The 24,856-nt window shown below is 41.2% G+C and overlaps 1 protein-coding gene across 2 annotated transcripts in view; it reads right to left on the bottom strand.

Moving 5' to 3' along the window:
• Positions 1-5,984: 5,984 nt before the first annotated feature.
• FGF9 (fibroblast growth factor 9) overlaps positions 5,985-24,856 on the bottom strand; it is a 41,504-nt gene continuing 22,632 nt past the window's right edge. For both annotated transcript variants that reach the window (XM_077341693.1, XM_077341694.1), the window contains one exon: positions 5,985-10,482. In XM_077341693.1, coding sequence (XP_077197808.1) covers positions 10,237-10,482 — 246 coding nt within the window. In that variant the 3' untranslated portion in view covers positions 5,985-10,236. The remainder of the gene's footprint in view (positions 10,483-24,856) is intronic.

Here is a 24,856-nt window from a genome sequence, read left to right as displayed (position 1 = left end):
TCAGAATCATTGCTGTACTTCATATGTGATTTCAAAATACACCTTTATTGGTGTCACTTCTACAGGAAAAAAAATATTTAAGAAGACTAGACCGATGTGCCAAGAAAAAGAGGGTGGTTAAAATTTTGAATGGAAGAATTGGCCTGTGGAAAACTAGCAGCCTCCATTACTTCAGTGCCTCACACTGAGATTTAAATCTTTTCTCCAGAGACGAAGAGAAAGAAGCTAAACTCTTAAAACTTCAGCCCAGTCAGAGTCCTGCAGCCACTACCTGAGATAATTAAACAGTTCTGCCCCCAAACCCGTCCAAAATTTGTCCCTGGGCCCACTAGAAACAGCTGGGTTCTGCCCTGGCTTCATGCCACAGAACTGGTGATACTACTGCTGAGGTTTTCCCTGCCATTTACAAAGAAATAACACTGAATGGATTTCACTATCTGATGAATTGTTGTCTTTACAGCATACCTTCTGAATCCAAAACTCCAATCCTTTCAAAAGCAATATCAGTCTTCTTAACTTTTAGGCAAGGTTTTAGCTACTTGTTTACTGGTTGTTTCTTGAAGGACATGTGATCTTATGTTGAATATGTGTGTTTTATTAGAAGCGTTATTATTAGGGTTATGACAATGTCATTATTGTAGGCTTTAAGGCATTATTTGGATGTTTTATATTTTCTAAGCACCTTTGAGCTTTGTGCAGGAATGTAACAATCGCTTTCATCTCTTCCGTGTGCCTGTACATAAAGAAAGCTGCCTCGGTGTAGTGGTTAATAGCAGCGTAATTTGATCTCGAGAACCAGGTTTGATTCTCCACTCCTCCTCCACAGGCAGCCAGCTGGATGGGCTTTAGGTGAGTTACAGTTCTCTCAGAGCTCTCTCACCCCAACTACCTGAAAGGGTTTCTGTTGTAGGAAAAGGAAGGGAAAGTGATTGTAAGCCACTTTGAGACTCCTTCTGGTAAAGTGGGGTATAAAACCCAACACCGTTTCTTTTTATATTGAGCCAGACCCTTCATCTACCAAGAGCCTTTTCCTATTCCAACTGGATGCAGCTTTCTAGTATCATAGAAGTATTTCATTACTTGGCCCTTTTAACTGAAGTTACTACAAGCTGAACCTGGGACTTTTTGCATGCAAAGTTGATTCTCTGCCACTGAGCCTGACATCCATACAGGTGGGTTAAGTTGGTGACTAACTGGGATTCCCACAGAAAAAAATAGGAATGGGGTGAGCTTTGTATTTGTGAACCTAGCAATGAGCTCTGTTGGTGTAAATTTAACTGCAGATAAGTTTGCCATCCAAATGCAGTCTCTATAAATACAGGATAAATTTTGATCAGTCTAATGGTGACAAGATCTCTGGAGCATATTTAATTTTTTTAATTGAATATAAATGTGAATAAGGAGAAACTTCTTAAGGTATGTTTTAAATGCCCAAATATCAGTCTCAGCCTTTCAGCATCTTCACGATCAAATAATTTTTAAAAGCTCTGTAAGGCAGCCAAGTGTACCCCAGATCTGCCTGGAATCGTAGAATCAGAGTTAAAAGGGTCCATACAGGCCATCTAGTCCAGCCCCCTGCTCGATATAACATCAGCCTAAAGCATCTATGATAAGTAGCTGTCCAGCCGCTGCTTAAAGATTGGCAGTGAGATCTCAGCACCTCCTTAGTCAGCCTGTTCCACTACTTAACTACTCTATTGTTAATTTTTTTTTCCTGATATCTTCCCAGTACCATTCTATATGTAGTTTAAAGCCATTACTGTGGGTCCTGTCCTCTGCTGCCAACAGGAATGGCTCCCTGTCTTCCTTTAAGTGACAATCTTTCAACTACTTAAAGACAGCAATCATGTCCCCTCTCAACCCGCTCTTCTCCAGGGTGAACATTCCCAAGTCCCCCAGTCTTTCTTCGCAGGGCTTGGTCCCCAGGCCCTGGATCATCTTCGGCGTTCTCCTCTGCACCCTCTCAGTTTTGTCCCCATCCTTTTTGAAGTGAGGCCTCCAGAACTGCACACTGTACTCCAGGAATCTGACAAGCTCAACCCTGTCTAGGCAAATGTCCTATTCCCAGATGGGAAAACTAATCTTGATTTTAGGATGAGCAGAATTTTCAAGGATCATAATGGCAACAGAATAAGAAACCAAAGTACTATAATGTGTAGCTGTTGACAGAGCTCCGTAGTCTAAAGATCCTGCTCCCTCCCAGAAATCTACGCACTCAAGGAAGAAGAAAATAGCCATGAGAGTATCCCCACAGGGGTAGGGGAGTGATGATGCCAATATTACATTCCCACGCCTTGTTAAATGCCAAAATAGCGTGTAGAAGGAAGACATGATCAAGGATGTTTGCCTGAGATATTCTAAGGATAGTTGACAGTAATATATTCTTCCAAATCATCTTTGTTAATCCAGTCCCAAGACGTCCCATGATATCAAATTGTTAATTAATCTTATGTGTTTAAAATCTGCATCTATACCAGCAGGGCCCCAAAAGCAGATGTCATGTGGAGGATCACATATAATCATTTGTATGTATCTAAAGCAAGAATTCAGGGTTCAGGTTTTTCAAACAGGAAAATGAAGAGGAAGAAACCCTGCTGGCATGATTTACCCTTCACAGACCTACATTCCACTGTCTGTAAAAGACAGGCAGGCAGATATAGACTCTTCAACCCCACACTTTACCCAAAAACAGAAAGTAATAAATACAGGTGGATGACCATTCCTGCATAGTTTGGCTCTTAGACAATTCTTTTGGTTATTCAACCTGTGCACCTCAATCCAAAGTTTGCCTACGTGTTCCTCGGATTCATTTTCTTGGGTTTTTGTGCACCTTTATGGCCCCTTGCCCTCATATTTTGGGATTGGACCAATTAAAAATTGAAACACCAAAATAAATAAGAATTTAGGAGACAAAACAACATTGTATTTCCGGTAGTGACACTTAGGGGAAGGTTGTTCAGATGGTAGATTTACTGCACAATAAATGTTCCCTTGCTAATCATGTGTGGTTGGCCATCTTCAAGGTAGTAGCAGCTTGGTTGACACTGATGGGCCACCAAGAAATGCTGGCCTCACCATTGGAAAATGAGGGAAGGGCTGCCCTCCAAGGAGCTACCCCCCAATTTAAAACTGGTTGGGAGCAAATTGCATCATAGCATGTTGTATATTGTGTAATTTTATATTTTATTGATGTTATCCCATGTTGCTACCCGCAAGAAGGACGAGATATCAAAATAAAGATTTATTGATTTATTATGTCAGGAATATCAGCCTGTACCAGCTTGTTAATACTTTAAGAATTAAATGGAACAAAAGATACTTTAAGTACCCCCCTGTACTGACTGACAAAACAAGGCAGAACTAGGAGATGGGGGTCCCCTGCTGATAGGCCCCACCTCCCTGCCGATAAACTGGCCGGCAGGAGGAGCTTACCCTGAAAAAGAGGCGGATCCAACCAACATGCAGCAACATATCTATGTCCCTGCCCACATGACCAGGAAGTGGTATCATCACAGCTAGGAAGTTGGGATGATGCTCTGGTATTTGGCGAAAACTCTATGATAGGAGCCAAATTTACCACAGGGCTTCTGCCCAAACAGCAGAGTGCCACCTCGACATGGCAGGCGTGATGACATCATCTCTGGGGCATGTGGACAGAGATGTAGACACACCACTGTATGCCGGATGGACCTCCTTGCTGCTCCCAGTAAGTTCTCCCTGTCCCCTACCAGTTGCCAGGAGGAACCTGACAACCCTAGGCAGAATACATGCAGTTCGTGACATCACCAAGACCGTTTACGCACTGGGAACTTCACTGCCCCAGCTCCCGTGCAGGAGCACAAATCGGGGGGCAGATGAGATGCACCAGGCCAAATGCTCCCCCGTGTGGGTGCAGGAAGAGGTGGGGCAACCTCCCATGACTAAAACTCCAGCCTGCAGCCTGGCATGAAACCTCCAGTGCGTAAATGGTCCATGGGTGTCCATATGTCTGGGAACTATATTTTGCTATTTGATTACATTTCTTTTAGTTTAGCACTTAAAAATCCGTGGATATTTACTTTCGAGGAAGCACCAGTGCAGCTAACCCCCAAAGCAAGGCTAAGTACACATTGGATATCACAGCACCATTGCTTGAATGAGATGAATGCTAAACGTACCGCTAAGAAATTTTGTGGCCTTTAAAAAAACGTATTTGTACCAAGATCATGTAAGACCATTTTGTCCTGATTCTCTCTTTTCACAAACAGCAGCATTTCCCCGTGCCAAGGACATTTCTTTAGTAGATGCCCACTAGAACAGTGTGTTAAATACGAGTGTCCATATTTATAACACAGGGTGATGCTGCGCAAAAGGAACGCGATGGCTGGGAAGCAAGCCTTAATTTAACACATTCAAAGAGTGCAATCTCCCTATCAATGAATAGAAGGACAGGAGGAGTTTTGGTGATGAGGAATATTGGAGATAAGCCTGAGTGCTGTGGACTCTCCCGAGTCCAACAGATGAAAACCATCAATAACATGTGTGCTACAACTGACGTTAAAACCAACACACTATAATGAACGCCAAAACACTTAGCAAAGTCAATACCCCACGGACTTATCAAAGCAGGTGGCAGACTCTCCCATACCCTACGCTATCCAAACACAACACAGAAACTTCAGTCAAATACAATTGGTCTGATAACAGAAATAATACAAGCTATCATTGTATATGTTGTACAGGAAGTTAACATTAAATTCACTCGCTTAATGACTGTAAAATCAACCTTGGCCAGAATCCTGGTCCCATTAATAGAAATGGGAAACTGATTTCAGTGTAACAGACTGTGCCTTTTCTCAAAAGGTAACAATGCTTGGTCTTAACTGTATTCCCCCCCCCCCCTTTGACTTCTCAGTCTCTCTGTTTGAATCTGATAAATTGCTTCTGCAAAAATAATAATAATAATAATAATAATAATAATAATAATAATAATAATAATAATAATAATAATAATAATAATAATAATAATAATAATAATAATAATAATAATAATAATAATAATATGGCCCTCAAAATTCTTTGCTATGTCTTAGGGCAGCTGTCCCCAACCCCCGGTCTGGGGACTGATACAAGTCCGTGGATCAGTCAGTACTGGGCCACGGATCCTCCTCGTCCTCCTGCCGAGCTGCTGCCTCAGGGGCTGCCCTGCCACTCTGTCGCCGGTTCACTTTTGGTGCTCTCTGGCAGCTGCCATGGCTGGGGCTCCCGTGGCACTGTGCAGCTGCTGCTGGCAGCGCCCCCCAGTGTGCGGTGGGAAGTCAGGGGCGCCGGCGGGAAAGCAAGTGGAGCAGGGGCTCAGGCGGTGGCGGCGACATCCCTCAACAAAAGACTACCCCCTCCCGGGCCTCAGTAAAATTGTCAAGCGTTGATCGGTCCCCAGTGATAAAAAGGTTGGGGACCACTGCCTTAGGGGAAGGTAATATACAAATGTAATAAAATAAATAAATAAGCAAGCAGGACATGAATCTCAGAAAGTATACTCTAGATAATCTTGCAGTACAGCCCAAGATTCTAAGATAAAGTGAAGTGTGCATCTCAGACTGTGCTGTTGTCAGCCCATGAAGCCGGCTGTAGTGCTTGTGCAGTTTGACGGATACTGGGCAGTTGGAAGCCACTCCATTTTAAATTATCACATAAGATTTAATAATTAAAATGTAAATTCTCTCTTCTTTGCAATGAAAAGCTGAAAGCAGAAGTCCTGTTGTTGCACCATAACCACGCAACTCCCTTAAGAGCTATCAGGTAGATATCAAGAAAACAGCAACCTGAATAGCCCAGTTTAGCCTGAGCTCATTTGATCTAGGAAGCTAAGCAGAGTGGACTATGGATGGGAGACCACCATGGATAATGGTAGTTGCGAGGTGGATGAAGGCAATGGCAAAACACCTGATGGTCTCTTGCATGGATACCTTCCCTGTTGGTCACTTGCAACTCAAAGGCAAATTCTGCTGCTGCCAAGAAGGCACAATGATGGAATTGACTGAAGAAAATCATATCAATTTTGAAAATTCTATTATAATGTATTTAGACAAAGTACAGATTTCCATATGTATTTACATAGTTACAGATTACCAAATATAAAACACCAATTTGTATGGATTTTAGAAAGGTGCCAGATTGAATGCCAGAAGGTAGGAGAACTTCTACTGGTCCAAAGCAAAGGAATAGCATCAATAAAAGCTTCCAATACCCATAATTCAAATGCAATAGTATAAGAAGTTGCTTTGTTTATATGGGGGAGGGGAACTGGTAAAAATTACTCTGCCTTGTGTGCCAGGAAATTTTAGGAAGGATCCACGTCTGGAATTCCATTAAGTGAGGAACTTTCTTCCAAACCACATCTTCTTCCTCTTGATCAAGACCCTGGAAATGGTGAAATGACCAAAAGAATGGTATGTGCAAATTACTTAGTCCCAATATAAAAAAGAGGATTTTATAGAAGTGACCGGATTTTTGTTTGATAGCAATATGAATGGTTCCGTAGATGGCTATCGTTTGTCAGGTGATGTGTGTGATCATTCTGTTGTCTGCAAGAATTCCATTATCTACAAAAATGCAGTAGGTATATACACACCACTATGTGTTGTTTGAATAAATTGGTTATAGTTTATTGTATCAACTGCCATAAATTCATAACATTTTTCTTGCTTATTTTTAGTCCTTTCTTTAAAAAATACAAAAAAATAAATTAAATAAAAAACACATTAATATTAATGATCTGTCTATGATCAAAAATACCAGCAAATTCCACATTAAGGCTAAATAGTATGGTCTGGTCAGTTCACGGCAAGGTTGACCTTGGTTACGAGTGTCCTTAACATTTTTGTGGACTTAGTGCAAATTCAGATACTTATTGCTACTTGAATCCACCTCGACATGATTTATATATTAATTCATGTTTTTACCGTTTGAGATTGAAACACGTTTCGAGTCCTTTAACATCATTTCTTCATTTAGAACAGAGAGGATTAATCATCTGGTCTAAATTATCAAAAACACAGTTGTAAAAAGTGGTTCGCCATTTAAGCAGTCCTTGGAGGAGCATGGACCTATTCCAGTGAAAGTGGTTTAACCATTATAGTCCTGCAGCAGATCTGGACAACTTGTGACCAAGCTGGACAGAGTACTCACCATGGATCATGGTCCACCAGATCCCCAGCAACTGCCTATATCTGCAGTCACAGACATGCAGCAAACAAGGGAGGCTTATCAAACTGCCATTGGGCCACCAGGCATGGTAGTTGGCCTTTGTTGGGTGGGTAACAACTTGTCCAGTCTTATGCTATGGTTCTGTAAAAATGCTACCAGCCCTCATGCCTACTTTGATAGTGGTGTAAAGGTTAAAAATCAACAACTAGCCATTTGGACAAGCTCTAATAAAGCCAGATAAACCTCTCAATAGCAAAGCCTTGATCAAAAATTAACCTAGTTAAATTCAACCCATTTATATTGTTTTTAAGGCAGAAATGTTCTGCCAATTAGATGTTCCCATGGAATAAATCTAGCTGTTCATTATTTACTTTAAACATTCTAGTCAAAGTTGAATATTCAATAAATTATCATATATTCACAATGTCTGGCTTATATGACCAACTGGGAAGTTTTCAGTTCTAACACTTGTTCTGAGCTCTCTCAGGAGGAGTTCACACATAATGATGCTCAGTCATTTCAGCTGCTACAGATGGGTGGCCCATTCTCAGCAGTGTAACATAGTTGTTTTTATCTTATCACATTTAGAAAGTACCCAGAGGTGCATACTATGAATTAATTAGCACTGAGCACAGAACTATACATTATGTTTGACGCAGGGCTGCCACTAAAAACAGCAGCCGTGTGTTGAGTTCTCTTCTCTCAACATGTTCATGCTCTCTCCTGTCACCACATTAACTCCACCCTGCAACACTGACTGCTATTATTGGGATCAGCCCTGCGTGGAACATTGACTATAGAATCCTCTCATAAAAGTGAATTATGTGAATGCATCCTACAAAACATCCTACAAAACATTCTATCGTGTTTCTTTCCAATGGACAATTGCATACCCAAAGGAGTACTGAACTCATTTCGAACTTGAATACATTTCCTGTGCATCGGGGTCCAATCTTACTCAAGACAGGGTCAAGCTTTAAATTTCTTGTTTTTTAAGGACTGATGACAATAATATCAGAACTGCTTTTTTTTTCTCCACGTGAGACCCCTAACTGCTAACTCATCTAACTCCACAAAAAGTGGCTTATCAGTGCCACATAATGGACACCAAACCCATCCCTTCAGTTGTTTTAATGACTGGCTGGAGACCAAAGGATCGCACATTGCTAAACATGGAGGAAGTTAAGCACAACATTCTAAATTAGAATCCAAGTAACAACCAAAGCCCTGTAGAACAGATGGCATTAGACCACAATCTCATGCATTTCCTCCGGACCATTCCACAGAGTTTAATTGAAACAGCTCACCAAGTGCATCAGACTACAGTCACTGTCAGTATTTCTGCCTGCTCTGCTGTTCTGAGGGGGTTGTGAAGGTCTCCTAAGGGCAAGTTCCAGAATTATAACTACGACTGACAAGTTTGTGTTCGCATTTACTACATTATGAAATCCTAACGACACAGAATGTACAGTGGAGCCTGCAGTATATATACTTGGAAATAAAACGACTATAGTACTTTCCCCCTCATTGATATTCTCAATAGAGATTTATTAGTTTCATTTTGCAAGTGCCTTACTTTAAGGAGGGTGCTAATATGGATTATGACAGTTCACATTGAAAGCGATTTCTTTTCATAAAAAGATGGTACAATAATAACCCCTATGGAACTGGTATAAGTTCAGAGTAGATAGTCAAGTGCACAATTAAACAAGTTTACAAGAGTGAACCCTGGCCTCTTGTTCTAGTTGTGAGAACCTTAATTAGTACAAAATGTCAATATTAGGATGTTCCGGGCATTCTGCTTTAAATAAAAAAGAGCATATTTATCATGTAGCTTTGGTATAATCTGCAGTAGGTTTTAACAAGTAGAGTATATACCAACCCCTGTTTTCTTCTTTTTTCTTCCACAACCGTGAAGCTTACAAAGACGGAAATAAGTCACTTACCAAAGAGGAAATATTACAGACACAGATTTAAAGTTTTGAAGACCCAGTTTTATCTTTAATCCTCGGGGAGGGGAGGGGAGGAAGAGGGGGGGGGAGTTTAAGCTATGAAACAAGCAGTCAGAAGAGTGAGCACTCATTGTTGTGATTGGTGTGCATATTTTTACAATAATATGGGCACAAAAGAGATTGTCGCCTTTAGTACATTAGGATCACCAGATTTTTCTCAGTCTCTACGCACCTCAATGCTTGACTTGCATGAGATTCTTTTCCCCTCCTTATCACAGATTGATCGTGGCCTTTGCCGTTGAAATGTATCGCAGGGCCTAAAGCTTCCAAACTGCCTATCTGGCCTGTACACGTATTTCATTAAAAATAAACTCTATATAATAAATAAATATATAAAATAAATAAAATGTTGCCTTTGGAATTTCTATAAATAAATTTTAACTTTTATTTATTTTTTATTTTTATTGTTTAAAATTCTTTTCTTATTTTACTAAGAGGTCCTTGCTTTAAACTCAGCGAGGGGGGCGACTCCCACTTGAGCGGTCAAACTGAACCCCCAAAAGCCCCTCTTTTTCGTGTTGTTGTCGTCGTTATGAGTAAGACTGTACCCTCCTCCATGCCTTTTTCTTTTTTTAAAAAAAAAAAAGCAGCATACACTTGAGCAGGCCACTAGCCAAAATTCCTGATGAGACAAAGTATGTTAGCTATGCTGATATAGGATGAAGTACAACGGATCAAAAAATTTAAAAGCGTCTCTATTTCCCAGCATGCATCAGGCCTTCCCCCCCTTCCTTCTTGCTTCAGCTCTCTTTCATCCTTTCGTTCACTCTCACACATTCTCACTCTCTTCCCTCCTTCTCTCACAATAAAATCAAGCAAGTGGGCACAGGCTCTCCTCCAGGAAGACAAACCCTTTTAAGTGCAGAGCAAAATCAGCATTTTCCATCCAAGCCTCCATCATACATTATGCATGCGACAAAGTTTGGCAACAGTGGAGCTGATGTGATGACACAGCTAATCAATTAAGAACCCACCGCATGAAACCTTTATAGTGGTTATTTTTTTTTTAAGGGCTCAAGTGAAGGAAACGTCTTTGTCAACTTTGGCTTAAAATATCCTTATATAGTTCAGGGACTTTCTCGGGGTCCACTGGTCTAGGTAAAAAATGTGTGAACTTTTGATGCCGTTTAGTCCTAGTCCCTTCTCTTGGAGTCCCGTCTTTATTTAATGCAACGTAATATCGTCTTCCAGTGTCCACGTGTTTATATAGGTTCGATGAATATGTGTTATACCAGTTCTCTTCAAATTGTTCTCTGAACACACACTCCTGGGTTAACTTTTCCTGTGAAAACAAAAAGAAAAGGAGTAGTTAGAACCTAGTCTTAAAAATAAACTCTTTCCCAAGCACCAACAAGTAAAACTAGGGTTTCTAGCCACCTAGTTGCAGTCCTTATTTAATAATCAATAACACCTCTTTTTGGTTAACACCAGTTCTATCTCAGATTAGACTGGTTCATATATGATGGTAATAGGAGCAGGAAATCCCCTACAGTATGATGCCACTTCCCAGAAATCTGACATTAGTTCCCTCTAGGAATCACCAGAAACTTAATGGTTTTACCATAGCACTTCCAACAATTCCTAGAGAGGTGTGAGTTGAAATTGGTTTTTCCTGGAAAACATCACACTGTTGCCAGTGGCAACCCCCCCGTCCACATGACTCCAACTCACCCAGTTTCCTGCAGATTGCCTGATAGTACCCAACAAACTTAATGCCAAAAATACAGTTGATGCTACAACAAGCCCAGTACTGGTGCACACTCTGTGGCCCTTCTCTCTTCCCCTAATATGCAGCAATTAGTTGCTTCATCTTAAGAGGAACCATAGCTTCCAAACTGGTAAACTATAGTTTAAACTTGCCAGGAATGTGAACCATGTTCAAGCTGTAGTTTCTAGTTTTGATGTAACTGCAAACTTTGGTTTGCACTAAGTAGAAAGGAACTAATTGAACTGGACCATGCAAGGGGAAGAGAGAACATGCAAGCAAATTACTACTTTCCATAGTACCAAGCAGTGGTGCTTCACATGTGAACAGAGTGACAAAGGTAACAAATGAGAGCTAGAGACACTAATATAAAATAGACAGGCATCTCAAACAATGCAGTATTAATGTAGTATTAATATGTGTTGCAGATACTATAAACATAAAGCACAACCATATTGTATTTTCCTAGAAGCCACCAGCAGTACAGGTATGAAGCGCAATCCTATGCAGAGTTACTGCAGATTACCCCTGTCGGATTCAATGAGTTTAGATTAGAGCAACCCTGCACAGGATTACATTGTTAGTTATCCAGTCTATTTTAACACAACATCTTAAAACCAAAAAAGCATTAAAGCATCAATTATTAAAGTAAAACTGCAAGGAAATCCTTGCATCATGAAGCAATAGCCACTGAAGCTCCTGAAGAATTCAAAAAGCAACCCTTTTAACAAAGAGAAAAGCTGCTCAAAAAGTATATTCTGTCTCAATTCTGCATAATTAGATTTAAGACTAAATTCTGTCAAAGATGGAAATGCTTGCACAGCCAAAGGTTCAATGAAGGAAAGGCATGAGTTTGTATCTTGAGTATAAAAATGCTGTTGCATTCTACACGAGGCAAATAAATGCATCCTGGGAAGAAATCTACCGTTAGGTTTCCTCTGAGTGCAAAATATTGATAGTATTTCAAAAAAGAAAAGGAGGAAAATGCTTTTAATAACTTCTCAAATGTGACTGGCTGTAATACTGCACTATTTCTTAGGATGGCTGGGGAGTGATGCAGCTAAAGGATGAAACAAATGTGACATCAACTACAGGTAAAATTAATTCTGCTCATACTGTGTGAACACATTTGTGTTCACACAGTATGAGTGAACACATCTATGTATAAACACATTTGTCATGTTGATCGCTCATTTAGCCTAAGAGCTAACAGTGGCCTTGAGGTGGGACCTGGGGGTTCCCCAGAATTACAGATCATCTTCAGACTACAAAGATCAGTTCCCTGGGCAAAACATATGCTTTTATAGGTGGACTCTGTAACACTGTCCTTCTCAGGCTCCAGGAACACCCCTACATAAATCTGGCAACCCTACCCCCCATCTCCCACTTGTGGCCAGCGGGGACCTGGCAACCCTCCTTGGAGGGATTGGTCTTGGTAGGCTGATTCTGTTATGCAAATAATCCAGCTCATATGGGTGGTTCCACCTGATTTGGTGCTTGTGGATTGCTTAGATCAGCAAGTGCTTTATTCATGACCACCGTCACATCACTTTCAGCCCACAATCTCATGCAGAATCCATATCAATGGATTTGCACATTGAGAGTGAAACAATTTTACTGAACTCAACCCTTCCCCCAAGAAGTTAGGGCTGAATGCATTCTAATAGCATTCTTTAGCTTATCTACAGAGAAGAATACAGGCAGCTTTGTAATCAATGCTTTCTTTATAGTTGTTGAATAGTCTTTAAATGCAGCTCTTGTTGTCTTAACATTTTCTGAACATTTTTCAAAAAATACTTTGTGTTCTTTCAATCGCAAAAGCAGATGCTGAATGCTGTATGCTGAGCTCTTGCTTAGAAGGGGGACGAGAAACTCATTTATATTAAGTTTTTCTGAACGTCAGGCAAATGACACATATGCACACTGCAGGACTGCTAGCTGCTAAAGAGAAAGTTCTGCTTAAAAATGTCAAGCTATTCTTTACTGAATCGGTTAATTATACACTTCATCAACATTTTGTAAACACCACGAAGGATCATTAGAAACCACGACTTAATTTTTTCCCTCTAAAAGGCTTAAATAAATTACTACAATGCTGTAGTACATCACCAGACTACAGTGAAAAGTTATTTGGAGGGGGGGTCCAAAATGAATGCATGGGCTACATATAAAGCATTACAGTTTAATTTATTACAGCATACTGTAAGAAGGTACAACATCAGTGGACCAAAGAAGCCAATGTTCCTTGTATTGCATTAGTTATTCGATGCAACTCCATAACATTTCATACAAATAAAGTTTACCAAAGTTCTATCAGTCTGGGGGAGGGGTTGCCATACTACAAATCCTATGACATACCACTAGATATTACTCACAAGCCTACCACCTATTGCTACTGCAGGTTCTGCACTGCTGATTAGACTATTTTGCTAGAACAACTGCAACAGTTGCTAGGTCCAAAACTGGGCACCACTAAGGCCCTTCCCCACCATAAGGGCAGGATGCTGTTTCTGTTGGCTGCAGAGGAAAGGACACGCAGTAATGGGTTTAAACTAAAATGGGTTTAAACGATATAGGCTAGATATCAGGAAAGAAATTTTCACAGAGTAGCTCAGCGGTGGAATAGGCTGCCTAAGGAGGTGGTGAGCTCCCCCGCACTGGCAGTCTTCAAGCAAAGGTTGGATACACACTTTTCTTGGATACTTTAGGATGCTTTGGGCTGATCCTGCGTTGAGCAGGGGGTTGGACTAGATGGCCTATGTGGCCCCTTCCAACTCTATGATTCTATGATTCTATAACATTATTGCCAAATGGAGATCGCATGGCCTTTAGTCTCAGATCGGGCAGGACTGGAGCACATCAACACTGCACAATGCAACAGGACTGTGAATTGGGCCTTCTGTGTCTCATCCCTTCTTCCAACTACACAGTGACATACATGCAGTTTCCATGTGTTCTCTCATACAGAAGACTGCACCTCCAGTAGACACACTGCCAACTGAGCATAGATGTTTTACATAGAAGTAATATTTTCAGATCTTGGCTAAGCAAAGAGAGATTTTACATTATGAATTTTCAGATCATTATCCAAGGCCATCAACTACTTAAAAGTAGAGACCTACAGCCGTAGCACTGAACTTAGGTCTGAGTTCAAAATGCCTGGTTAACTATGCTTCAAGAGGAGAATTTTGGGGAACATTTTGGGATTGTGATGGTTTGGTTATTAAAATGGGACTCATGGGATACATGGGACCCATTAAATACACATTTTTAGTATGAGCTTAATTGAGTTTGGTTATGCTTCCTACCTTTGGTATTTATTCTTCTAAACTCAATTTCTTTATTTTTCTAAACACATACAACAAAATCCAGTGAATATAAATGTTTCATATTACAGTATTCTTAGGACTTAAAAATATGAGGATTTTCTTCTCACACATATGATTGAGACTGATCCTGAAAAGAGGCATACAATAGAAGGGCTCAGGGTCAGACAAGGCATTATCATTTTTAATGTCAGATCTGGGTTCCCTCAGCCAACTCACTTTCCTCACAGCCACGCAACAGCCATTAAAGGTTTTTGAATTTGAATTTGAACAGCAGTGAGGAACCCATTTTTCAATGGGGAGGAGAAGGGTTTTCCCCACAACATTCTCTAAGCGTGAAATGGCTGGGGAGGGGGTCAGTTTGGGCAAATCATGGAGAGGGAGGTTAAAACATCCCTCCTACCACCACAGTCCCAATCTGAGTTGGGCCCTGAGACACAAGAAAAGTTAGTTCCCTGCACAGAAAGCAAGTTAAGAGGAACCCAGATCCAACTCACTAACAAAAAGTTACATTTAGTTTGGCCCTCAGGGACAAAAACAAAATTCTTCCCTCAAGTCTAGTATGCTGAAGGATCTTGTGGTTGTGTAATCCTCCTGTCCCTGATATGTGTCTGCAAGAGTCTATGCCTGGAAATTTGTAGCACTTTTTTCAAGTCATGCAGGTGTTTTCTCAGCATCGTACTGCACAAATACTGTGGTACGAAGTCACTTTAAAGTCATCTACATACATACATATGTGCCATCAATCTGCAAGTGACTTATGACAACCTTGACAAAGGACTTTCAGGGTAAGTCAGAAGCAGAGTCTTCCTTGGAGGGTTTCCCTCATCCAAGTACCAACACTGCTAAGCTTTTGAGATTTGACTAGATCAGGCTATACCATATAATAAGGCAACGTGTGTTAGTTAGTTAGCTGAAGAGTTTATTTGGTCACTGAAGGCAGTTTTATATTAGAAATCTGCTAAATCAGTGTACTGACTTACAGTTAATCATGAAACCCTTTTCCATTCCTGAATTTGTCTACTGCTGAACAAAACAGTAATTATAACATCAAAACATAAACTTACCCCATTAAGATGTTACTATGTGTTAGTGAAATGAAGGACTGTAAGACATCATCATCACAAGGAATATTTCAGTAAATGATTTTGTAAATGACATCCCTGTGGGGCAAGTTTAAACGTATGGACATAAATATAATTAATCTAAATGGGCAAAATTTTGTAATTTACTTCATTCCTAAGGCTCCATTTAATTTGATTAGAAATGCATTTCACATTAGTTTATTTAGCTCCACTACATGAAAAAAGTAAATGAATTTTTCACATATAAAAATCAGTCGTCATCTCCCTTCTTTTTTGTGAAGGTCTATCCATTAGAGGTAAAACTGTTTCGATTCTGGAAGAAGGGGAAAAACTCACGACCATAATTATTAAGCTTATTTCTTCACTACCTTGTCTTTCCTGGAACATGTCTTTGGATATATTGAAAACACCTGGTGCAATTGACACCTAATTCCCTGATTAGGACTCTGCATCTAAAGTTTGCAGTTATTCTTTCCTGCATTCCCTGCCCCATTTCCAGAAAAAATAATTTAACTTTGCATCTTATTCTAAATTATTCAATCATCAGGATTTTCTCCTATTGCTTTCTGTCACTATGATCCACAGGAAAGTGAGGGACACACTGAGAAAGTAAGGGATTCCTTACAAGCTTTCTCTGCACCAGCTCTACTAAACAGGCAATTCTATCCCCACCCCAAATAATTTTTTTGTATTGCAGCCCATGTTTAGGGGGGAAAACAAAAGCCTGACTTCTCCGGTATCAAGAAATAACATAACCAGTCAAAAATCGGCTTTTGTATGTAACCCAATAATTTTTCAAATGAGTTTTCATTTCTTTCTGTTTTTCCTTAATTTGATTATATCTCCGTGAAAGGTCAAAACAATTATTTTAGATTGTCATTTGAGAGTTCATTGCTTTGTGTTGTACAAAATTTACTTTAAGAAACATCTCTCTAGAAGTGCAAGAAATATCTTCCATACAGCTTTGTCTCAAAAATAAGTTGAACGCAGCTGTTTCACCTTTCAATTACCCGATAGCTAAGCCTCCAGACTCCAGTCTTTTGTTGCCTCCATCTCCTGCACTGGAATTCATTAGTAATTTGTCAGGATTTTATCCACACAGTTAATTTCAACTTTGATGACACTTTATGTCAATTACTTAATAGCTAATTACATATTTATTAAAATTTCAGTCAACTTGATGAATGAAGAGGTCAGAGAACAGGCAGCCATCTTGCCAGACATCATGTGAAACTTCCTCATGCACAAAAATATCTAGCACTTGAGCTCTCAATTACAAACATATTTGTCGAGTTACTTTACTATTTTTGAAAACCTGTAAAAAATGGAGGGGGAAAGAAGTGTATGTGTTTTCCACACCGCTGTACCTTTTTAAAAATAGCTAAAATGATATAATTTCTTTCCAATAAAAATTCTTCATAAAATCCAAAATAACCACCAAGGCAACATATGGTTGCTAATGCAAATGACCAAAAGCACAAATGCCTCACACTAACCAGCTATAATGAGCATATGGCAAAATCACCTGTCTCTTCTACAGAATTGCTATTTGCTTTTGTATCCATGATTTCCACTTCCCTTCTACTATTTAAAGAATTTTGCCATTTATTTATATTTATTATTTCATAGCAAGATGAGACTGGACTAGAAGGAGATTAGAAGGGGGCAGACCCGGAAGTGATGTCACGCTCTCAGGAATCGCTGAATACGAAGTCTGCTGAATACTAAGACTGAAACATTCCAAAAACAACCTAAGAGTGTCCATTCTGTCTTTTTGCCAGATGATCGGTGAACAAAAAGGCAAGTGCAATGTGGAGCGCAATACAGTTTCTAACTGTAAAATAATCTGCAACATAGGTAATGCTTATTTCTAGGATTTATGAAGGAGATTCAAGGCCTCCGCCAAATATACATTCTCATTCTATGTGCTTCTTTGGATCTTCCAGGTGCACAACAGATGGAGCATCACTAGTGAAACTGGATCTGCAAGTGGATTCACAATGAACATGTAAATCAAATTTTGCATTTCCAATTTGTAGCTTCAGGATAATATATATTGGCTAAAAATACACATCAAGTTTAAAAGCAAACAGAAGTAGTGTAGAGCAGCGGTCCGCAACCTTTCGGCTGCCACGGACCACAGCGCACGCGCCCCAGCGTTTGCGCCGCCGCCGGCTTCGCCTCCCGGCCCCTTCGGGCCGCCAGCAAATCAGCCGCCAAGCTTCTCTTCCCTCCCCCGCCCAAAACAAGAAGCTTGCCGGGCCGCAAGCTAATCGGCCGCTTCGACAGCCGATTTGCTCGCAGCCTGGCGAGCTTCTCGCTTCGGGTAGGGGAGGGAAGAAGCCGCAGCCCGGCGCCAAGGCCTTCGCAGCCCGGCACCGGGCCGCGGACCGCAGGTTAGAGACCACTGGTGTAGATTATAAACTGTGGATGGGAAGTCTCTGGCTTGAATTTCACTTTTGCCATCAAATCACTTGGGAATCATACATTCAAGTGGGTAGCCATGTTGGTCTGAAGTGTTGTTGTTGTTATGTGCGAAGTCGTGTCCGACCCATCGCGACCCCATGGACAATGATCCTCCAGGCCTTCCTGTCCTCTACCATTCCCTGGAGTCCTTTTAAGTTTGCACCTACTGCTTCAGTGACTCCATCCATCCACCTCATTCTCTGTCGTCCCCTTCTTCTTTTGCCCTCGATCACTCCCAGCATTAGGCTCTTCTCCAGGGAGTCCTTCCTTCTCATGAGGTGGCCAAAGTATTTGAGTTTCATCTTCAGGATCTGGCCTTCTAAAGAGCAGTCAGGGCTGATCTCCTCTAGGACTGACCGGTTTGTTCGCCTTGCAGTCCAAGGGACTCGCAAGAGTCTTCTCCAGCACCAGAGTTCAAAAGCCTCAATTCTTTGACGTTCGGCCTTCCTTATGGTCCAACTTTCGCAGCCATACATTGCAACTGGGAATACCATAGCCTTGACTAAACGCACTTTTGTTGGTAGGGTGATGTCTCTGCTTTTTAGGATGCTGTCTAGATTTGCCATAGCTTTCCTCCCTAGGAGCAAGCGTCTTTTAATTTCTTTGCTGCAGTCCCCATCTGCAGTGATCTTGGAGCCGAGGAAAATAAAATCTGTCACTATCTCCATTTCTTCCCCATCTGAAGTAGCACAACACAATTAGAGTCCAAAAGCACCTTTAAGACCATAGTTAGGTTGTTCTCTCAGTTTCATTCTCCACCTACAATGCAGAGATTAGAGATTCACCATACAGCATTATATGGATGCCCTGGTTAAAATTTGGATGGGAGACCACAAAGGAATTTCAGAGTCATTATGGAGAGGCAGGCAATGGCAAACTAACACTCCTTGGTTCTTGCTTTGAAAACCCAACAGGGTCACCATAGGTCAGTGACCCCAATGTCATGCTTTTATATACAAGAATAAAAGACTGGGAAATGGCGAGATTAAGAAATATTGATAAAATATGAATCCAGAAACCCCATGTTTATACTAATACATGACGCTACAGGCCTTTCCTAGCAAAGTCCATTTGTGGATCAATCATTAGTCTCAGGGTTGCCAGCTCTGAATTGGGGAGTGGAGCCTGAGGAGGGTGAGGTTTAGGGAAGGGAAAGACTTCAACAGGATATAATGTCATAGAGTCCACCCTTCAAAGAAGCCATTTTGGTGAATTTGTTGCCTGGAGTTCAGTTGTAATGGCAGGACATCTCCAGCCACCACCTGGAGGTTGGTAACTCTAGTTTCAGCATTTACTAAGGCTGCCACTAACAGATCTGTTCCAAAGCCACATCCCTCTCAATCTCTTTTGCTCTTCCCCCTACCACATTCTATCTATCCATCAATCACTTTTGTACACCTCCCTCCCCTAAGGCTCAGGGCGGTTCACATAGAATGTAACAGGAACAATGCATCAAACTTGGTGATTATAACAAATGAAGGTAACAGTAATAATAATAAAAATAAACAGAGGAGATGACATTTTAACAGGGTAAACAATCTAAGAGGTCCATGGTTGGTCAGATCCATTGCATAGGTTCAAAGAGGGAGGTTTGGGCTGAGTAAATGCTGTTTAGTTTCGGTCAACCTCAACCAAATGCCTGGTTCCTCCCTCAGTTGCTCTTGGTGTAAGTAAGACATCCATGTTTGGCAGTTGGTTTTGTTTAGACTGTTCTATTTCCCTATGGGTTGCTGTTGGCTCTATTTATGTTTCTTTGGTTGCTCTATTGTGCTAGGGCTTCCTCAAACCCTGGTTCTATCTTTGGTAGGTGATTGGTTTCAGGTTTGTGTTTGGTGGGGTTATGTGTCTCTGGAGGGATAGCTTCTTATGACATCTCAGGGCTGCCCATTCCCGTTCTTAGTTACATGTAGGACAGTGGTTCTCAATCCTTTTGGTGCTGCGACCCCAACTCCAGCAGCAGCGTGCGCAGCGTATGCATGGGTGGGCATGCGGAGCGGCCAGCAACCAGGTGACCCCGGGGAAGGGGATCGCAACCCCAAAGTTGTGGGTCACGACCGCAAGGTTGAGAACCACTGATGTAGTGTATGATCTGTTATGTGATGTTTGTTTCTGGAGGGTTGGCCCAGATTGTCAGCTGCGGCATCTCAGGGTTGCCCAGATGTGTGTTGTGTGTTGAGTGTGTTTGGTTATATGTCAGGTGATATTGTGCGCTGGGAGAGGGATCTCAGTTGGATTGATTGGATGTAGTTGATTTCACTGGTGTTGTCTTGGTCCAGCCTCTCTCCTCTCTTTCCCTGAAGGATGACTCTTTGTTTACAGATCACACTCAAGAACCTGAGAAACATAGTTCCTGGTGTCAGATATAAGACAGAAGCAGGTCAAGGGAGAGAAGCAATTAAAAACAGGAGCACTGGGAACAAGAAACCAGAAAACATCAGGTGTTTTGTCGTGCAAAGCATGCTAACAGGAGAGGGAGATTATATAAGAACAGGGAAGCAAAGTATCCAGTCATGGGAGGGAGAAAGGCAAAGAACTGGTAAAAAGCCACAGAAGACATATGGTTTTGCGCAGATATATGTGGTCAAGGAGTCAGACCAGACCAGTTCCCAGAAGGCTTGTGGCTGATTATCCTAAAACTGCTGTGTGCAACCTCCATGCATTTAACCATATATTAGTTGCCATAAATCTCAAGTATGCTCTCTTCGTAAGGAATCTAGCTCTGTAAAGCCATCCCTGAATCTTCCCAGGGGTGGACAGATAGAAAAGAGATCAGTGTTGGGGCTATTATACCCTCCTCAACTTTCTCCTCACAACAGCCCTGTGAGTTAGATTGGGCTACATAATAACTGACTGGCCCAAGGATCTGCTTGACAACAGAAATGGTTTTGTCAGTAGTTGCAACACTGCAAGGTGATCGCTTGGTTCCTATCTGTTTTCACATGCTACTCCACTGAAGCCAAAGTGTTCCCCAGACAGTGATTTGTTCTTTCCTCTCATAAGAATAAGCATTTATCAATGCTGGCTCATATATCTTGTTTCAGGCACCCTATTGTTTTAAATTGAAGGTCACTATAATTTGTTCTGAAGCAAATTCTTTGGGGAAGAGGCATCACATTGCATCCTGTAGTTGCGTATTGAGAGGAAGCATCCACACAACTCTAACATTTAAACTGGGCTGTGCAGAATATGAATATTGTTGTTTCCTTCACAGTTTATTCCTGGATGTGGCAAATAAATTGGCATGGCTGAAGGTCTAAGCAAAGGGATACCTAAGGAAGGATCTATGGCAAATATATGAAACTTTCCGTTTAACTCTGAAATCTGGGGGATGAAAGGGGAATCTCATGATCTGATGCTGGAACCTGGTCTGTGAACTATCCATAATTATTTATAATCAGGTCCCAGAATCCTCTTTGGGTACAAAACGAATAACAGTGTACAACACTGATACATAAATCAGTGATTTCTTAATTTTTGAGACTTTTTTTTTTTTGAGACTTGGATGAAAGCTTTGGGCTCCCCAGAAAAATGCACATAAGCACATATATGTGAAACAATTTATTTTGATTAATAGCCACTTACCACCCACGCCATCTCCAAAATAAATTCAAATTGTGCAAGTAAAACAAAGAGTAAACTTTAATTCTGCTCAAAAGTAAATTTTAATGAGATAGCTGCTGCTATTTGGCTAGAATAAGAACACCTTGATAACATAATTAGACATAAAGAATAGTTATTTTCCCCATAAAGACGAATAAAAGGAAATTAAAGAAAAATAATTTTTTGCCCCTATCACAGGGACCCCCAATTGTTGGCAGGGGCTCTTGGGAACTGTAGTCCACGGCCGCCACTGTCGTCACTTTGATGGTCTTCTTCAGATTGGCAACCTCACTCTTGATCTGCTGCTTCAGGCCCAGCAGCTGCTCCTTGTGCTGATTTGCTCGGCTGACCTGCTCCTCGATGCTGGAGAGGAGTTTGGCCACCCACAGTTTGGCCATCCCTGCTCTAGGGGTTCATACATCACAGCTTAAGAACATCTGGTATAAACTGACATGAGAGGGTATAAACACCAGGAACACAGTCCATCTCTGTTGTACTGCAGGTCGCCACTCTATTCTGATAGCCTAGAACTCCTGGTTGCTTTGCAAACCGTCATGTGTACTGACAACTAGATTTTCTGCAAACGACTTCCTACAGATCACATATGCTGTAAAGGATGTATCTGCACACCATTTGATATCATAATTGAAGAAGATGAGCTGGATTTTTGTACCCCGTTTTTTACTATCCATACAATCGCTACAAGGGTTGTGCGCTTCGGTGCGGCTGCCTCAGCAATCACTGAAGCCTGAGGTGGCCAGTGCTGCAACCTGGAGAGAAGGGGTGGCGCCAGCTGGTGGCCGCCGCCTCCCCTCCTCTCAGTAGTGCTGGCCTTCTACGCGCGCTTCGGGCTTCAGTGACTGCCAAGGCAGCCGAACCTCGCCAAAGCCTAATTGCTACCCTTCCTCTCCCTACAACAGACACCCTGTGAAAGTAGGTGGGGCTGAAAGAGCTCTGAGAGGACTCTGACTGGACCAAGGTCACCCAGCTGGTTGCATGTTGTGGAGTGGGAAATCAAAGATGGTTCTCTAGATTAGAGACTGCTGCTCTTAACCACTCCACCAAGCTGGCTCACGATTGTTGTATGTACCTGGTAGGGGCTTAATGCATACCACCACTGAAAGCAACACCGTTGAATCAGACTACAGGCAACATTTTTACTGTTCTGTGCTGTTCTTCCATGTAGCTATCGCTTTTTTCCTAGAGACTATCATTATTGTCTTAGCAACCTTCCTACGTTTTAGCTGTTAAGTCCTGCAACACGGCATCAGTGCCATGGTTGTTACAACCTAATATGATCAGCACATTTGCCAGCGCACACATCAAGACCCACAAGGATGGGAAACTACATTTTGATTCCAGGCCACAACAGTGTTTGTGCTACTGTTGGCAGCTGTTGAAATATGGGTACTAATTTTGCCAGTGTCAACAAGGCCCTAAAGGATCATGAATATTAGATGTTATGTTTCATTGAAACTAATGGAATTAGATCACAGCCACATTTCATCACTCTGCAGTCTAGCTAAGAGGCCTATCTTCTGCTGGCGGTTTTTGAAAGCCAACTCAGCCAGCCTAAGGGGACAATCCACCAGGAATTTCTCCTACGCAAGCCTCGCCAGCGGAAACGAGAATGGCACAAAAGCACAGCTTATGCCCCAGATGTATAACTGGCAAGGAATTCATTAGCTCCTCGTTCATTAAATATTCAGCAAAAAATAGCTTCTGTAGTTCAGCGTGACATTAAAATTCTCATAAGCACCAATTACAAAATTAACACAGGAAGGACAAATGCCAATTTATATTCAACATTAACAACTTTCCTATTCCATTTCATCAGACCAAAAAAAACCCCAGCATCTTCCTCTACAACATTAAATATTTGCTTTTCAGTACCCTATCCCCCCAAAAAAAAAGTCACAAAAAGAACATTGTAAAGCTAATATAATTGTAGAGGTGATTATTTATTTTCAGTGTTCCTACCTCTATTCTTTGTGTGGTACTCACATTTCAACTGAATATTGTGCTGTAAAAATTCTACTGCCTTTTTAACCATTTTAATTATTTCATACACCCATCCTCTTTTTTCAGTTATATACAATTTCACAGTCCTTTGAGACTCAGAATCTCACTCTGTTAGGCTTTGCCCTCTGCATTTACCTTCTTTCATCCAGATGATACATGTTCCAGCTTTGTATCTGAATGATCCATGTTCCCTGCATACTTCTTGGTCACACCTCCTACCCTCTTCATCACAGAATACTTCTCTTGCTCTCCATTTTTAAATTATTGCCTTAAGTTCTATTGCTTCACTTTTATTTATCCCATTACAGATGGATTTGGAATCCTCAGTTGCACCAAAGATTGGTTGTCTTTAGGACAATTTCTTTTTAACCTATCCATGACAGGACTGGTTCACACATGCATGCCAATCAGTTGAGTGTATGTGATCATGGGGAGTGTATGTGATCAGAGTGCTGCCACCATAAAGAGAATCCACAAAGTCTAATCTTGGGTTACCAGGCTCCCGTTAGAGTCAGGGGTCCAATCAGTTGGCCAGCAGGGGGGAACTTACCCTGAAAAAGTGGGAGATCCATCTGACATGCAGCAACATGTCTAACTCACTGCCTATGTGATCCTGGAGTGGAAACATCACATCTAGGACATTGAGGTGACACTGGCATTTGGGCAAAAACTGCATTGTACAAACCAATTTTACCGTTAAGTTTTTGCTCAAATACTAAAGTGTCATCCTGATATCCCGGATGTGATGATGTCACTTCCAGTTCATATGATGCAGACACATCATTGTATCTTAGATGAGCCCTCCCTGCTGCTCCTGGTAAGTCCCTCCTTCCCTAACAGATGCCAGGACATACTTGTTTTCTTTAAGTGGCAAAGGACTTCCAAGGACTCAAGCAGAAGTCTTTACCACATTTGCTGTCCTCTATGTCTAATGTTATTGATAGTGAAGCTACCAAGGACTGAACCTAGAACCTTCAATATCATACAGAGCCATCTATGTGTCCCCCTCATCTAAAGATTCCAGAGTTCTTAACACTTATGCTCTTGTCAATTATTACATCTGTATCCAAAACATGTTTTTATATGGGAATTCTTATGAGTGAAGAGTTCTTAATATTTCCACAGATTGTATACCTCCTTTCACTGCCACCATTTCTCTCTAAACGTCTCAGAAACCAACTAACTACTAGCCCATTTCTGTGTTTCAAACCTGTTATGTTCATTTGCCATTTAAGTTTTTTAAAAAACTAGTTCTTTTGTCTTCCGCAGCCTTCATCTACTTTGAACTGTCTCCAAAGCTTTAATAACCTGAAACTACAAACGACATGCAAAATCCTTAATCTCCCATCTTTCAAATTCCTCCTTCATAAAAGATCTCATGATTATTTAAATGATACTATTAAAATATTCCTTGTTTGTTTTAAATTCCCACCACTCTCATAGCTCATGTTG

The sequence above is a fragment of the Paroedura picta genome, chromosome 6 (assembly GCF_049243985.1).
Source record: "Paroedura picta isolate Pp20150507F chromosome 6, Ppicta_v3.0, whole genome shotgun sequence".
Classification (NCBI taxonomy): domain Eukaryota; kingdom Metazoa; phylum Chordata; class Lepidosauria; order Squamata; family Gekkonidae; genus Paroedura; species Paroedura picta.
The sequence above is the reverse complement of the archived record's forward strand: the minus strand, read 5'-3'. Positions and strand labels throughout refer to the sequence as shown.